The sequence below is a fragment of the Falco punctatus genome (genome assembly GCF_963210335.1).
Source record: "Falco punctatus genome assembly, chromosome: 2".
NCBI classification, from domain to species: domain Eukaryota; kingdom Metazoa; phylum Chordata; class Aves; order Falconiformes; family Falconidae; genus Falco; species Falco punctatus.
In genome coordinates, this window is record NC_137581.1 from 29345879 (window position 1) to 29363263 (window position 17385).

The 17385-nt window shown below is 44.3% G+C and overlaps 1 protein-coding gene across 4 annotated transcripts in view; it reads right to left on the reverse strand.

The window, feature by feature from the left end:
• THSD1 (thrombospondin type 1 domain containing 1) overlaps window positions 1–17385 on the reverse strand; it is a 29902-nt gene that overhangs the window by 3972 nt on the left and 8545 nt on the right. For 3 of the 4 annotated variants that reach the window (XM_080375790.1, XM_080375789.1, XM_080375788.1), the window contains 2 exons: window positions 11133–12098; window positions 2767–2925 (listed from right to left, as the gene is read on the reverse strand). In XM_080375790.1, coding sequence (XP_080231916.1) covers window positions 2767–2925; window positions 11133–12098 — 1125 coding nt within the window. The remainder of the gene's footprint in view (window positions 1–2766; window positions 2926–11132; window positions 12099–17385) is intronic. The other variant, XM_080375791.1, reaches the window with a different exon arrangement.

Consider the following 17385-nt stretch of genomic DNA (forward strand, 5'->3'; position numbering starts at 1 on the left):
TAAAGAACAAGACCACCGCCTGCTGAGTCCTTTTTGGAGGATGTCTAAAACTTGCATTCAGTCCAATGCCACCACGCCAGAGCATGGAACACTGCTGTTGTGGGGCCTGAGCAGGGAGTGAACATGCTGACCTCAGGGAAGAAGGCAGGACCAGCATTTGCTCTGTTCAGTACCACCACAGCGGAGCAATCCCTTCATTGCTCATCCTTCCCTCAGTCCAGTTATTTTCTAAAGACTCAGTTTTCTATCTGTAATGCAGATACTGTGCTGTATTGTTTGGAGTAGAAAGCTAACAGCTAGGGAATGGCGAGGTTTGAAACAGGACTTAGTTGCATAGATTTGCCACTCTCTCCTTCTCATCTACCTCTGCCCCTAGGCTGTGTGCTGGTTTCATTTATTCAGCCATTTGCTCCATCTGCTGGACTAATGACTGCAAACACAGTTATGCTGAAAAAAAAGCTTGCCTGCTTCAGAAAGGTGCAGACAGTCAGGGGGTGGGGAAGAGTGACACTCCCAGCTTGAGATCAGGCAGCAGATGAACACTGTAATATCACGGTGTCAAGTCACTTCTCAAGCATCCTAGGATTCAATGACATGAAATCATGTAGGTGATTCTGTAAAGAAAGCTGCCTGACATGGGAGCAGGAGTATTAGAAACCACGTGCAAGAGAGAAGCGAGGCAATTCCTCCAGATGATCCCAGGGCAATGGGTGCAGATGCAGGCCTCCTGTGCATCTCTGTTTTCTATATATAAACCCTCTTTACCAACCCATAGACCTCGCTAGAATCTGAGGATTGTCCAGACCTGCTGAGTACTGTTAGGCTGTATCTCTAACCAGGCTGGCACAGGACGGCTGATCTCTCTGGAAACCACCATATGCATTATACAGTTGCGCACCTGCATAGAAAGAGTGACACCTCTGAGAAGCACCAGAGTCCTGTCACTTCTGTGCATGTAAAGCAGGGTGCATGCACAAACCCCGTGTCCAGCACATGCTCCACATGCATGGACCACCCTCTGGGGAGCTCTCTGCACTGGGACTGCCCTCAGAGCTCCAGAGGAGTGGGGTGAAATTGCCCAGCAAGGAGCCAAGCCAAATACTGTCCTTACAGACATACCCCTCCGGCAGGTAACAGGAGGCACGGAATAGCACAGCTCAGTATCAGCTTTAGAAAAATACCAACAACCCCACTGCATTTTGCTGGTGGCATTACTGCCCACAGCATTCTGACTGCTCGGCATAGAGAAGACAACCAGACCTAGAGCAGGGAATCAGTTTTAAGCTGGGGCCCTAAACATTTGACTTGTTCCTCCCTGCTTACACTTGCAGCGTTACAATATAAGCAGACCCACATGGCCAGCATTTTCTAGTCATTAAAAACATCAGACAGTTTAACAACAAGCTGTTTAAACATCCCAAGTGCTGCACAAACACTGACAAAGTGCACTATCTGACTTGATAGAATACAATTTTTAATATTTTCCCTTCGCCTGACCTGTTGTTCAACACAACCCACTTCTTAGAGTGCTCCCGATACATTTCAGTCTTGCCTGTATACTTCTGAGGTCTTCATTCAACAAACACCCTAAAGCTGGTTCAAGCCAACATCTCCATTTAAAAAGTCGTCCTGTGGTCTTCCTGCTCCAGCTACACATTCTCGCCCTCTCCTGTCCTTCCCTTTTCAGTGGCCGCGTGAGAAACAACCTCCCTACTTTCCCAAACTGTCAGTTCTTTAGGTGGCTGCATTCCAGTTCTCCACACAGCACTTTTGCCAGCACAAGAAAGTTCACGGAAGCAGCCAAAACAAGGGGTGAGGCATTGCTCACTTTGCAATAGCTTAAAATATCTGCTAAATTACATCCTGAGAGCTTAGGAGCTTGCACAGTCTCTGGGCACCTTCCCTTCCCCATCCCTGTCCCCTGTGGCACCTGTGGGACAGAAGGCATTGATTGGAGCTTGTAGATGAGCCCGTTTCTGAGCAGATGGACCTCTGGGGCCCCTTGGCCCTGCTGTAGCAGCTCTCCAGTTCCAGAGACAGCACCCTCCTTTCCAGCAGGGAGTTTGCAAGAAGCAAAAGTTTAGCATGGACTAAGCACCAGCACCCTGTTAAAAGGGGCCACTTCTGCCCCTTATGATGGCTGCAAACACTCAGCTATGGGGCTGGCACAGCCTCATCCAGCCTCACCACGGCCATGTGGCTACTGTAACCCCCTCTCGCCTTACAGGACGCTCAAGTCTCTTGTATCCGTACCCACTGGCCACCCACCGGCACTGGCCAGTCTGCCCTGTCACTGACCCACAGTAGTGGCAGGCTGGAGCAGGGGGAGACCTGGCACTGCCACCTCAAAACTCCCAGAATGGGAACCTCACTGTGGGTCTCAGCTGGAACCAGCCCTCTTTTAATAGGTTTCCACTGCCTGGGGCCTTTGGCTTTCAGTACTGAACATGTTCTGCTAGCCCCAGGATCTCTCCTTCAGCCCTCTCTGCTCCCTGGCCATGCTGGAGATTTTAAACCCCTTCCATAGCACCCACAGGATTCAGAAATCTTCTTACACCTTGGAGCCCTATCTCCAGCTGTCCTACAAACACATGTAGGCTCCCACCCTACTCCATCAACTGCAGGAACGTGACACCCCCCCACAATCAATATGACTGAAGGAGAAATCAGATACTTCCATTTTACAAAGCCCTTCTGGTAACAGGCCCTTTGCTTTTTCCAGGGGAGACATGCAACCACAGGGAAGAGGACAGCAGAGCTACGTACACAAACACTCCTCCAGTGAACACAAGGAAGTCTCCCTCGGTGATCCAGCACAGCCTGGTTTTGCCGGCGAGGAGGTGAGGCACTCTCTGGAGCGCTCCCGGACGCCGTCCCCACAGGTGACACTGCAGGGGCTCCAGGGCTGCCATGGGCTCCACGTTTCTGCAAATACATAAACTCACAGCAATAAGGAATGCATCTGCCTCCTTACCTTTAAAGACACAGCCATTTGCCTTCTCTTATTTGAGAAAACCAGCAATAAATAACCTAACAATCCAAACAGCAACCCCAAAAGAGCAAGCAGCATCCAGGGACCTGCTCCTGTTCCCATCAAGGGTCTGGGGCAAAGCTTCCACTGTTTTCCTTTTCTCACTCCAGTGCCAACCAGCAACACAGCAGTCGGTCAACTGGCAGGCAGGTCCTGCCTGGAACAGCAAATGGAAATTAATCCACAGATCTTTGGAATGGGTTAGTAATTTATATATTCATCTAATTCCTGCCTGACAAATAGTGCTTTTACAGCAGGATAACTTCATTGACTAAAGTGTAGTTACTCCTGATTTATATGATTGTGAAAGGAGGATGAGCCTACAAGGTCTAATGAAACGGCAGTACTGGGGTTTTTCTTTATTATCTTCTCAGCCACGCAACCATGTTATTGAATCACTCATTTGACAGCTTACAGGCCCCTATTGCTTATGGTTAGACAATTAACTCAAGATATAATTTTGCAGGTTCATTTATTTATTTTAAGTGGAGGCAGACTCAAGTTCTAATACTACCTCAAACATTATCATTTTTTAATGTTTAATGAAATCCCCCTTTTGCTTAGACAACATCCTCATCCGGTGTTCAACACTCAAACTTTACAGCAGCAAAAACCCAAGAGGGATAAAGGGACCGTTCCTGCCCATATCTGGCAGCTGTGACACTGAAGCAGGACCACAACTTTAAATTCCAAACTAACGCATGAGTCCAGGTGTAATCTTAAAGGACAAAACCCTGGGGACTCTCCTATGGGTCAGTTGACTTGGTGGCCTGGTTTTGAAATCTGCCAGAAAGAAAAACAATACACCACTTAACTCAATTTCACCACTCACAGCTAAAGTGGAAAAACAACTAATTAAAAAAAAAAAAAAAAAAAAAAAAGAGAAGTAGATTAGGTTTGTTAAAGTTTGCTCTTTTAAATAATTTATGGTGCTGCCACTGCCAACACAGGTCATGATCTTTAATTTTATGACACAGTTGCTTTGCTGCTAGCATGCCCCTGAGCTCCTGGACAGTGACCAAGTTACTATATCAAAGGACTAGACAGTGTTGCATGACTGGCTTTATGATTTCATGTTATCTTGGTTGCTCTATTGTTCACAGTGTGTTACTATTTTTAAAAATAATTTTTAATTTTTGTCTAACAAAAATTAAATACAGCTGTGTTTCAATGAACATGAAATTTTAACTGGTTTGGGCCCTGTCCTATGAATTTTTGTGCGCACGCCGGCAGGAATAACGTTAACACAAGCAGCGTAACAGAACCAGCGGGGCTGGTCTCCTGCGTGCAGGTACTCACCTGCATTGCAGGATGGGGCCCAGAGGGTTTGAGCTTACACTTGTGCTGTCAGCCAAGGCTGTAAAGCGTGTGTGGGCACATACTCACGCACATCTGTGTGCATGCACGTTAGAGTATGTCTGCCTTGCCTAATGCAGAGTAGAAATGGGCATGGCAAGACACCCTGGTGGTGCTGCGGTTGTAAAGCCCACACAACACCAAGCGACCTCTCCAGCTATTTGCCACTGACTCCACAATACTGTGACATCCATGATCCCAGGCTGTCTTTCACTTTGTGCTCTTTGTGCACCTCTCTGCTTTCGCCCCTCTGTTTCTGGAGCTGGAGATGAGGAGCCCAGAGGCAGGCTGAGCTTTTGCACTCCTCCAGTTTGCAGCTGTGTCAGTTCCCAGTAAAGCGCAAAATGGAGCAAGATTGGATGGTGCGTGGTCTCAGGAGGAAAAGGAGTCAGAGGATGCCAAGGGGAGGGGAAATGAGGGAGCTTGTTGGGGTAAGGATCTCTCAAAGGTACGACCCTGGACAGTTGCAACGTCACATCAGCTAGTGAGCAGAGCTATTAGCGAGGGCAGGAAGGAAAAAAGGCCGTAATTTAGTCAGGGCTCACTGATCCATCCTCCAAAATTACTCAAAAATGACTTCACGGTATCACAGTATTTGGGGATCTCGCAACACTTTTCTTCATATCAGTATCATGAAAGACTCCAGCAGCGTCCCTCATCACTGGCAGAAGGCAGTAGCCCAGCTGGAGAAGCACCTACCTCCTCACAGACTACTTTATGTGAGCAGCTTGATGAGTCTCTACCATATTTTCAGTGTGTGAGCTAGCTCGTTTTCTTCTCTCCACACTCCTTGTTCATTTAAAATTCTGTTAACTACAGTGAGATATAGACCCAGATCCTGAAAGGTTCCAGTTGCCTCCGGTATTAACACTGGTGATAGTAAAGGGTGCTCGGCAGCCTCTGCATTGATGCCTGTGGGCTTCAACGTACAAGAACATTTAGGATGAGTAATTTTCTAACTTTGACGTCAAACGTATGATGTGCCCATTGCTCCAGGGCACTTTTCACTGACTTCAGCTTCAGCTGAGGGCACAGAGTTCCTTAGCAAAAACACCTGGCATCCATAGCTTTGGGGCTAAGAATATGCACCTTAGGCAGCAGGAGAGCAGGAAATGCTCCAGCTCCCACGAACGACGGGAGATTTAAACTCCTGCAACTTGTTCTGCAACCTCCTGCAATTACCAGAATGTAAAAGAAAATGAAGCATAGTTTATTCTCCCCCAAGGAAATGAAATGATTAACCTTCATTTAAGACAAAACAGATCCAAAGTGCTAGGGGAAAACCCAGAAGGTACGCACCGCAAACTAGCTCTAATAAGTGTGAATTTTTTCACATACAATTGAGGAATCAATTATCAACGTGAAGACATCTAACTGATGAGTTAGTCTGAAATAGCTGACAGTTGGCAGATCTGCCAGCATGAAAGATAAATGCAATTAACTGTGTTAATTGTTGCTCTGCATAAATATCTCCCCTCAAATTTCTGTGTTCGTAAGACTTTGAGCACGTAGTGCTATCCAACGGCACAGCCAGCAAGGGTTGCTGAGAGCATCATCCTTACAGCACACGATAGTCCTAAGCACTTCAACAAGACCAGTGATACAGGACAAAATCACTAATTACTTACAGGCTCATGTAAATGCCTACACTAGCCTGGGGGATTGCAGGATATTTGTGGAAGCTGAGATAGTTTTTAGGTCCTGAGCCTGGGTGCACACACATTGTATTGGTCTTTGGATAAGGCCTGGGCAAACACTCTTCTCAGCTATTCCGTGTTTCTCTCTTCCCATGGAAATGAAGCCTGGGTGCACCGAAACGGTGGCATGCTCCAACAGGTTACTAATTTGGACAACGAAAGGACGAGGATCTCTTTAAAAGACAAAAACCTAGACTCCACCTGGGCAAATTACAGACATCTTTAAGAATCATGGCGGCACAGCCTAAAAATTTTTTTCAGAAGCCAAGAGCTATCCCAGTGATTCCACAACACTCGATTTATTCCTAAAACGCTGAGGGTGTGGAGATGAAGTATTCACTGACACAGGAGAAGCTGATGGGGTACAAACCAGCCCTAGCATACCCACATCCCCTGCATCTGCCTGTTTCTAAATAAATGCAAACCAGATACAGATTCAGGCAATAGAGCTAATTAGTTCCCAGAGTTTCCTACAGATAGGCAGATCTGATTCATACAATCTTATTCAGGGAGTGAGAATTTGATGGAAGCCTGACCCCTAGATACTCCACTTACTCTCCTCCTCCCTTACTGACCACTTTTCCCTTCAGAAGGTCTTCTCCTGCCTTCCTCTTTGCTGGCAACAGCCGCACTTCTTACATCTTGCTGACCCCTCAATAGCTTTTTTTGACAGTTAGCAAAAGACAGATGAAAAAAACTAATCTCTGCTGTCGGCAAGTGCAAGAAACTACTGGGAGTCACACCGAAGTTGAAACTGGTCTCAGGAGTGTAACTAAGAACTGTAAAAGAAAGTTAATTAACACCGGAAATATGAATAAAAATTTCTATGGGCATATTACTGATTCATTTTATCAGTCTCATCCCTAATGTTTCACGTGGGATACAGGCTAGGACATGGAACATCCTTCTAAGGAGTGCGTAAGTCTCACTGCTGGGGACACTTAAATTCCAGATGAACAAAGCACAGGATAAAGCATTGAAAAGAATGAGCCTGCAATGCGTCTGTTGCTGGGTAAGATGATCTAACAGAGTTTCCTACCTCAGACATTCAAATAATCCAGTGAAACAGGGAAAAAATTAGCTACATGAATCTCTAAGTCACCTGTGTGAAACAATTAACATCCCACTGAGACGAATGAAATGATTCACATCTCACTGTTATTTTTTCACAGGTTCTCCAATTGGAGTCTAAAGAAAGCTGCGCAAGTGCTAGCGCACAGATGTATTCCCCACCTTTAAGAGACATAGTCACAGTCTTAGGTAGCACAAGGTAGTTGCAACTCATTTTGAAGCTGCTGCCCTGGGCTGGAAAAGCTGCTGCCCTGGCCTGTTCAAGGCCACTGGGAGCCTTCTCCTTCCTACCCTAGACACAAGCCAGATTCCTGTTCCACAGGCTGTACTAAACCTGGCTGGGATGAGGAGTAAAGGGCACGACTGACAAAAGGTCAGGAATACAACTGATGCCTGACCCATGGAAAATGGGTGTGACAAAATAATCATATTTTATCTCATCCTCTGTGGTTTGGATAAAGATAATTTTAATGATTTAGGAGCTTTGATCTTTTACAAGACAGTATCTCTGCTTCATAACAATAGAGCATACGCTAAATGAAGTAAGAACTGGCTGAGTGACAGATTTGATACGCAATTGTCAACAGAAAACCATCACCGAGTGGGAATGCATTTGGAGACATTCCAAAGGGATTAGTATAAGGCTCAGTGCTGTACAGTGCTCGCCTAGTTGACATCAAAATAAATATAAAACCATTACTGAGAAAATATGTCACTCCTGTGATGACAAAAATAGACAGTGCAGTTGTATGGAGCAGTGTGGGGTACTTGCTAAGTTAGAATAACTCAAGCAAAGTAGATCATAAATCGGCAAAATGCAAAATGCAAAAGAAGGAATTCTAATTGTACCTGCGGGAGGGTAGATTACATACTGAAAGGTCATACACAAAAACAGCTCAAGATGAGTTTACAGGGTAACATTTATGGCAAAATTAGCTAATGCAATTGGTGGAATGAAAGCAGAGGTAGGGATAAGGAGAGTGCTACTGCTCAAGCAGCATCAGTGAGGAGGGCATCTGAATACAGCACCCAAAGCTGGTACTCCTGATAAATAAAAAGGTTTAAAACAATGGAAATGGAGCCAAAGAGAGACAGAAAATTAATCAAATCCTGAAGAAAATGCCTTCCAATTAAAGGCTCAATCTTTTCAGTTTATTAGGAAGAACACTGAGATAATCTGGAAGGACTGAGATGATCTGGGTGTGCAAATGCCTTCGAGGGGGGTGGGAGACTGGATAGGAAACAGCTGTCTCCTCTAGCAGAGAGCAGCAGAGTAAGAGCCAGTCGCTAGAGGATGAAGCTAGATGAGCTTTAGTTATGAAACACACAGCTTCCTTTTTTTTTAAAAAAATAAGTCAGAACGCAGTATTAAAAGAAATTATCGGAAAGGTCTCTGTTTTGTGCTGCCTTCAACAGAAGACTAGATAACTCTCTGGAGGATAAGCAGCAGACAAATGCAAAGACTAGCTGTGGGGCTCAGCACCAGGGTAACTGGATGACAAGTGATGGCCCATGCTGCACAGGAGCCCAGGCGAGAGGCTTATCAGCTCTCCTCCCCTTAAACTGAGTGAGTTCAGGAAGCCCAAAGCAGAAAATCAGTGACTTGAGGAGAGGTGTCTGTTGTGCAGCAGCCGCACATTTTGCACTAACAGCTATCGGGGTCTGGGTCCACGCAGGCCATCTCGCAGCGCCCTGCAGCAGGGTGAGAGGGCTCAGGAGAGCTTTCCCAAGCAGCCAGGAGGCGGATGGCCATCACAGGCGGTTCAGCTCTCTCTGCCTGTCGTGGCTTCAGGCTGATGCGCCCCTCCCAGCACGCCCCGCTCCTTTCAAACGCTACCTGCGGGCTTTGAAGTCTCGCAGATACAGGCACAAAGTCAGATGTGCTGCAGTCTAATTAATTTCAGGTTGACATTTTATTTACGGCTACGCGGTGTGGTTTCGCTTTCATCGGCTTTGTAGATTTGACACTTCTAACTTGGCAGCTATTGACTTAACTCTGTTCTTCGCAGGCATAGCCTGATTCTTTCGACTGTGGTTGTAAGGGTGGTGCAACTGGGGAGCCCAAGGAAACAAAGCAGATTGCAGGGATTCATCGCTTAAGGTGGATCTCATCAATTAAAACAGTTAAATATTGGGCACTGAAACATATCTATGTCATATCCTAGGTATTCATCTGTCAGGGTAATTATCTAGATCATATCAGTGTAACATACCACCCAAGCACAGAGAAAGAGTTAGAATTCTATCTTCCTTTTTCCTTGAGAATTATCTCCGTTATGAAAACAATATGCTTTCATTTTTAGATAGACTTTCTTATGCCAAAGGAAGAAAGAGAGTGCCAACAGAGAACGCAGATGGGAAGTTAAGATGAAGAGAAGAACTATGTACCCAGGTTGGCATGTGGTGAAAATAGAGGTCATTTTTAGTACAGAGTATTAATTAAACAGCTAACAGTTTTAGAATTTATGAAATAGTGCAAAGCTAGACCAAGCAATCCTAGGAACCTAATTAAGGTAGGCTGTGTCTGGACTGTGTGCTATGGAGCATGTCCTACAGTCCTGGTCTCCTGATGATCCCACTTAGCTGCCCATGAAGCGCAATGACCGTTTTTTGGCTTGAGTTCCTGCACTTCCTTTTCAGGGAGACCAGGGCGGGGAGGTGTTGAAAACTGTGCACACCTCAAAACTTTCAACCCAAGCTCTTTGAAGTGTGCAGATGGGAAAGACTAATTCATGACCTATAGACACAAGCCTGCTCCAAATGACAGAATTTACTTTTCCATTCCGGGATGTAGGCAACACAGGCTAACCCAACCCAACCCCAATCCCCTCGTGCACATACTGCCCATCCCGCACTGTGGTTGCCTTCCACAAATGAGGGATGAGGACATTTGGCTCATCTGCTTCTTCTGCCATGCTACTGTGATTTGTAGACTCTGTCAAACCAAGGACTGCCACCTCTGGAGCTAGAGCTGCATAAGATGTATAGATATAAACGGAATGTATAGATACTCCTTAAGCAGGGCTGAGGAATGGGCTCAGGTTCTGTCTTGTTATCGTACTTAACTGTGACCACTCCTTAACCATGATCATTCATACTCCTGGACATGGTTTTGGCTTCTGCTAACTAGCACTCTCCCAGACTATGCCTGGTCATGGCCCAAAAGACAATACGGACCATGGACTGGTCGTTTGTATGATTCTAATCTTTCCTGGAAGAAAAAGTTTAGCTACATGAATGTGACCCATGATCTGCCAGGTGGTCTCATGGGTCAGAAAATGCATGCTGGCCTATTTTAAGCAGCAGAGACATGTCTTGAAAGGCTGGCTGAAAAAACAGCAAGCTGTCCAAGTGACACGGTGTCTTTTGGTATGGCCAAACCCTGATTCATCTCACCAAAATTTTGTGTATCTAACAGGTAGGACTCTAAACAGCAAATGGGCTAGAGAAAAAGACACGCAAGTGAGGATTCAGCCCATATATCTTTTATACCCATGAATCACCCTTGTAAGATCCCCATCTCTCTTGACTAAAAAGCCAGACAACTACTTAATGTTGGACTTTTGGCTTTCAGACACCTAGATGCAGGTAGGACTAATGCTACCTTTAGTGTCTTAAATGGGCCAGGTCTACTGCAGTATCTTCTTACCTCACTGAGCAGGCCAAGTTTCAGTTTTACCCAGACTAGATAGGTACATCAGTCAGAAAGCCCCAGATGGTTTTGGTTAGTACTTCATGTTAACTTAGTGCAGTTTTAAGCCACCAAGTGGCATTTGTTACCAAATGTCCTTGTGTATGCCTCTATGTAACAGTCTACTCCACCTTGTTCCCAACTGCGTATGACATCACAACTATTTTGTCTGGTGTAGGAGACCCAAAAAGTAGCTATTCAATAGGGGACACCACAATCAAACCTATTTATCATTACCCACATTGGCTGGAAAGAGTGCTGAAAGAGGACAAACGTCTGTACAAACCCATATTCCTTTGGATCATCATACACTCCTTAACTCTTGTTGGGAAATGGCTTCGGTTTGAGAAATTAAAGAGGTCAAAGCAGTACTTGTTCTTCCCCACATCAAACAAAGTGCAGTTAAATTCTGTCCTGTTGTCTCCTGGGTGAAGGGCATTTTCATACAGCCAAGTTGTTCGTTGGCTGGGATGCTTGACAGCCTCTTTATAGACGACAATTTTTCCGCTGATAGAAGTGCACGGTGGAGAGACTATGAAGACCTGAACCAAAGTCTTGCATGTTGTTTCTGGTGCCACAACCAGTCTGTATCCAAATTTGTGGAGGAGATCTATGGGTCCTATGGAGGAAATGATGGAACGTGTTTCTAACGATCTCAGTAACACTGTGATATATGTTTCTTGACCAACAGGCGGGCAATCAAACTCTATCCACTGGGACCTGGAGAGCAGGATTCTTTTGCTAGTTCTAATGCCCAGAGTGTCGTCAGAGCTTACTCTTCTGAATTCATAAAGGGTGCTAGTAAATATCACATCCAGTGAAACCACTGTCTCGTTTATGGCACACAACTGCTCATTTGTAAAAATTCCAACCTGAATGGAGCTCCCAAGCACCTCTGAACTCCTGTTCAAATCAATGTGAAATACAGGCCATTCCACATGGAGGGCAGACATGCTTCTTCTGCTCCACTGGACAGCACTGCTGTTGTTGCTGGGAGAGACCATTCTGAACAAGAAGTCCCCGGCACTCTTAAAATGGAAACACTCAAATTCTACCCTCCCATGGGACTGATTTGCTGGAAGTTGTTTTCTTGCAATTATCTCGTTGGTGCTGGCATCCAGCAACAGCACAGACAGATGCTCTGCTGTCACATTACCACCACTATAGTACTGATATTCCACAGATACTGTGTCATTGCTGAAGGCTACATGACCTGGGCGCTCCAACAGGAGATACTCCACTTCGCCGAGAACTGCAAGGAAAACAGTTTCACAACAGTATTAAGAGCCAAAGAGACAACTGATTGTTTATCTACCTTATGGAAGAATCCAAGCATTTATAAAGTGGATATTTAAGAAGTGGATCTCAAGCTTTTTAAAGTGAATCAGTTCACAAAAATAGGTCCTAGCTATAGCAATTAAAGCTCACAACCTCCCCTTTGCACAGGGACATGGTTTGCAGCAGCAAAAAGCCCACTGCAATAACATGTTCAGGAAGGTCAAAAACAAGGTTTAAAAAAACCCACACACAAATGACCCAAAACATTCACAGAAAATCTCAAACTTCTCAACTTCTTTCACTAACAGTTTCTTTAAATCCACTTCACAGTGGCCAGCTGATGTTCCACTTACTTTAGCTATAATTGAGTAAAAAAAGCACAGTAGTTTCTTAATAGAGAAACATGAAAAATGTCCCCCAAATTAAATAAAATAGGAAGTCTGCATGATGCTTTTTGAAGCCTCTTCTCTTGCTCTGTCTTATGAATCTTTCATTTTGCTCATTTGCATCGCAGAGACACTTGAGTGAAAGAGCTGAAAATAACAGTGATGGTGACTGCAGCACTTTTCTTGTCTCAGATGTGGTGCAACATGTCTAAATGACATCATTTCATTACAAATGGCCCAGTCTTTTTAAATGTACTTCTTGCATGACCATGTTTGTGCAAGTTGCCAAATTATCCTGAGACGTGCTATAACTAGCGGGGATAGATGATATCTAAAGCAATGGATTGGGAAGATCACATTTCCGTTCTCAGCTCAGCTAGCTTTTCTGCATTGCTTGAAACTTAAGAATTGAAAACATAGGTTATCTAAAAAATGGGAGCTACATGCATCTATTCCAGACACAGAATGCACTGTGAGACGTCTTTATGTAATTAATTGTCTGGGAAAAGGCTTCTGAGTCTTGGATGATGCTACGGAAGCATAAAACTTCAGTTAAAGCAATCCTTTCATAGGTAGTATCAACTAACAATACTTTGACTTGTTAAATCTGTTACATATGTCTTAAGATTACCTCAAAGAACGCTTTGCTGGAAAAACACTGCAACTGCCAAGGCAAGCACTCAGCAGTCAGGAGTAGCAGGACTCATCTCACATAATATTAGACGCCTACCACTCTAAGCTTCTATTTGAGTTAGTCACCTTGGATTCACTTTCTTGTCAGCGGGGAAAATTTTTGGGAAGAAATTCATCTGACCAGCTACAGACATTTACACCAGTGAGGTGCAGTGTGCACTAGAAGAGCCTATTACCCTCCACCAGCTATAACACATCCTCAAAAAAAATGGCTCCAACCACATCCATGCAGTCCGAATGAAGGTGGCACGCACAGCCTTACCCATACAAATCATGCATATACTCTTACATGTATGTACTGTAACTTTCATTTGCATTTCCAAAAGACACTGCTTTATTTGGCAGATGGAGGGTGCTCATTACCAGAGGGCTCTTTTCTTCTCATTCCTCTATGGGTGGTCCCAAGCATTATTGACTGCACACCATCCAAAATCCACGCTGATAACACAGATATATTCATTTCCCACATGTACTCTTCTATTGTGCTCTTACCGCAGTATATTAGCACATTAGAAATATTAGCAAGTTTATCCTCCTAATAACCCTGGAAGATGAGAGGATGACTCTATTTGTGTTTACTGTCTTAGGAACAAAGCACAGGCACAGAGGTGAAAAGTGTCAAGTATCAACTAACTGCAGGTGCCCCTAAGAAACCCAAGACCTGATTTGAAATACAATGGTCCTTCAGACATCCAAAGCAGGATCCCATTGATCCCAGCTGTGGTGAGCACATGGCACTCCAGGAAACCTGATCTCTACTCAGACACTCAGAGAGCAGGAAACAGATCCTGCATGCCTGTTAAAAATGGCTCTCCATGAACTGTCCAGCAACATGTTCTCCTTGCTCTTCATGTTTTGGTTCTGTCATCTATGCCTGCCCATATTTTCCAGGCCTGTTCCTACCATCAGCTACTGCCAATATCTCTTGGGTACTATCCTAACTCCATTACCATTGTTCTCCAAACTCCTGCCTTTGTCTCTTTGCCTTTATAGCTCTTGTACCTTCTCCTGCTCCTTGGGCCTGCAATTAACTCCAGCAAGTTCCTACTTTTCTCACTCACTGCTAGCATGACAGCAGAGAGCACAGGACAAGAACTCTAGTCCCCAGTATCACAAACGTGGAACGTGGGGGAACTCTGCTGCCTTGGGCTGGAGCATGCACAATATTGCGTGGGGCTGGCAAGAAGAACCAGTGGGAGCTGGGGCATGCTTAACCCTTCAGAGAACTTCATTACCATCATCTGCAAGGACTTAGATCTGAACCAAGTCTGGGCAATTCTTCACAACGACAGCAGAAAGCATGTCCCAGGCCACCGCGAGCACTCCAACATGAAGTTCCCACAGCTGTGTGAAGAGTTTCCCAGGGAAATGGTTGCAAGTTGCTGAGCTTTTGTTTCTTTGAACATGGGCAAAATGATGTATTTCTCTACAAAGGAATTGGCTAGATTCAACTTAGCTGAAACACTATAAGGGAAAAAGGAATCAGACCACGGCAAAAGTCCAGCACAAAAAATTTCAGCTTCAAGCTTTGAACTTACAGCAAAAACATTACAGTGACAGTAATGAAAAACATTGATGTTTGTACCTACTGCTCTACTATCTTTGCTCTGTCTTGACTCTTGCACTATTTTTTATTTGGAATGGCTCAGACAAGAAGTACCACTGTGTATGTGTGTGGGAGGACTGGAGAGAGGCCAGGGGACTGCCATCTAGCTCCCATCAACCTTAATGCAGATCATTTGGGAAGTGAGGAAAGTGGGAATTACTGGAGGATGCTGTTATAGCACTGCAGAGCTCTGGCTGGTACACCCCAGTTCACAGCATCCTTTCCCCCATCTTTGGTTAATAACACAAGAACTTTGCACTCACGGACAGCCCACACAGCAGCTTTTTACGATGCTCCAAAAGGCTCCAGTCAGAAGTGGCCAGCTTCTGCCACAAGCTCCTTCAGCTGCCCTCCAGCTTACTGTGTGTGCATGACTGTGTCCATACACCAAAACTTGGACCCAAGTTGTTTGGACAGCCAGTCAGGGCAGCTTTCAATGCATTCGTATATTTTTGGTTGCCATTACAATGGTCTCCCATTGAAAGGAGCCTGGCTGTGGCATCAACAACCTGCCAGAGGAGTCTTTGCAAGAAGTCACTCTTAGAAAGATCAAAAGAAAAATCCTTGTTTTCAATGAAGAGTGAGAAGAATTATTTGAGGCTGCTGTTCTGATATTTATTTGTTTCTTACTGTGTTTAAGCCAACTTGGGTTGTGTTGTTGGCTTGTCAGCCACCAGTAACACAGAGCTAAGAAAAACAAACACATCAGAAAAAACTAATAAGAAACAAGAATAATCTTTTGTTGTATGTTAGGGCATTTTTTTAGCATTACAATAATTTTCCAGATCATACTGGATGATTAAAAAAATTAGTCTTGGTCTGAAACAGAGAAGTATATGAGTAAAATAATCATCTAAAAACTAGGTACACATAGGATACTCAAAGATGTGTATACGCAGAATTGCTTGGAAGTAATCTTCTGAATTACGGTCCGCCTTTTAACTGGAAATAAGGCAAAAGATGATGCACCTAAAGTTTGCAGCAGGGATTTAGCTCTTTAACTGCACCTTGTAATTACTTACTGTGCCACACTATAAAGTCCAGGAATAATAGCTTTTACCTCTGAGTCAACTAGTTGTGAATGCCTGCAGGACTAGCTCACCAAGAACCAGTGGACAACGCAATCACTCACCTCACTTCGTGGGTTAAGCAAATTTAATACTTACCTTCACTGTGTTCTCCGCTCGGTGCAGTGTTCCTAACTTGGCTAATTAACTTTGTCTTATTAAAAGAAGAAACCGTACTAAAAGCCATAGCCAAGCATTGCTACCCCTACTGGAATTAAATTAATCTAAAAGACGGCAATTCTAGGTTCTTTACACATTCTAGAACATGTCCCTTGTTCTAGAGCGGAGACAGAGCAAGCACAGAGGCACAAGTAGCATCCTTAAGTATTCAGTCATTACCCATGATCAGATTGTTCTCACTTACACAAGGAGAGAAAACTGCATACACTTTTGGTCCACTTCTCTCCTTTGTAAGACATCTTCAGCTGTTTGGTGTGTAAACTACGTGCTACCACAGCCCGTTCTGTAAAGGGGGACTAAACAATCCTTTATCTATTTTTTCCGTGCTGTAGACATTTCAGCAGTGTGGCGCTTAATCCTTTAGCGTGGTTTGACAATATACTGCAGCTGTCAGAACACCACCTACTTTTATATTAGGGATGTAATTTTCAAAAACAATTTAAGAATTAGGAGTCCCATTTTCAAAATTTCTAATTCACTGTGCAATAAGGAATTAATACCCTTTGTGAACCTGCTTCCTACTTAGTACATTCTTGGAAGAGAGAAGACAACATGTATAGGATGCCCCTCAGCTTGTAAACATCTTACAGTTGTCTCACTTGAACTTAAGATGTCTAACCTCCCTCCTTGGCAGCTGATAGCGAGAAGGCGGCGCTTTTTCACTCCACCCATTTCAGACTTCAGATGGGTTAGAGCTGCTTTCAGTATGTGCTGATCTGCGTGTGAACTACTCGAACAAGACTGATTGCCTCTGACTAGATGCCTAATTTTACATTACTAAAATTGAATGAGTATGAATACCATCCTTTGGCTTCTTATACATTCAGAGAAAAGAACACCTCTGTTCTTAAAGATTCTCTAAGTGGCAGCTTAGGTCCATCAGATGGGGGCTCACTCAGTCAGAGGAGAGGAGGTTGCCTATACTGTAGATGCTTACATCACAGCCAACCATCATAGGTTCCTTTTATAGTTAATGGAAAGAAACAGGTAGTTGTATGGCACATACATCCTGGTACGGATACCTAAAACAGGACTGTCTTCCAAGATGCTCATTAAATATTATGAAATACGAGTCTTACAAGACAGCAGAGTTCCAGTCACTGCTTCAAACACAACTGGAAAGGATCCTGGCACTCTGATCTAAAGGGACAGTTTATGCAAGCTGTATTTTCCACCTAAATATTGCATAAGATCTGAACTGTCTTCTATGTTTATCAGTGGTGTCTTCTGTGGCACCTGATTTCAAGAGATCACCTGGAAACGGCACCATCCAAAATCACCTTGTGAATACACATTTCACAGTTTTCCCTTGATAGCTCTAATACTCAC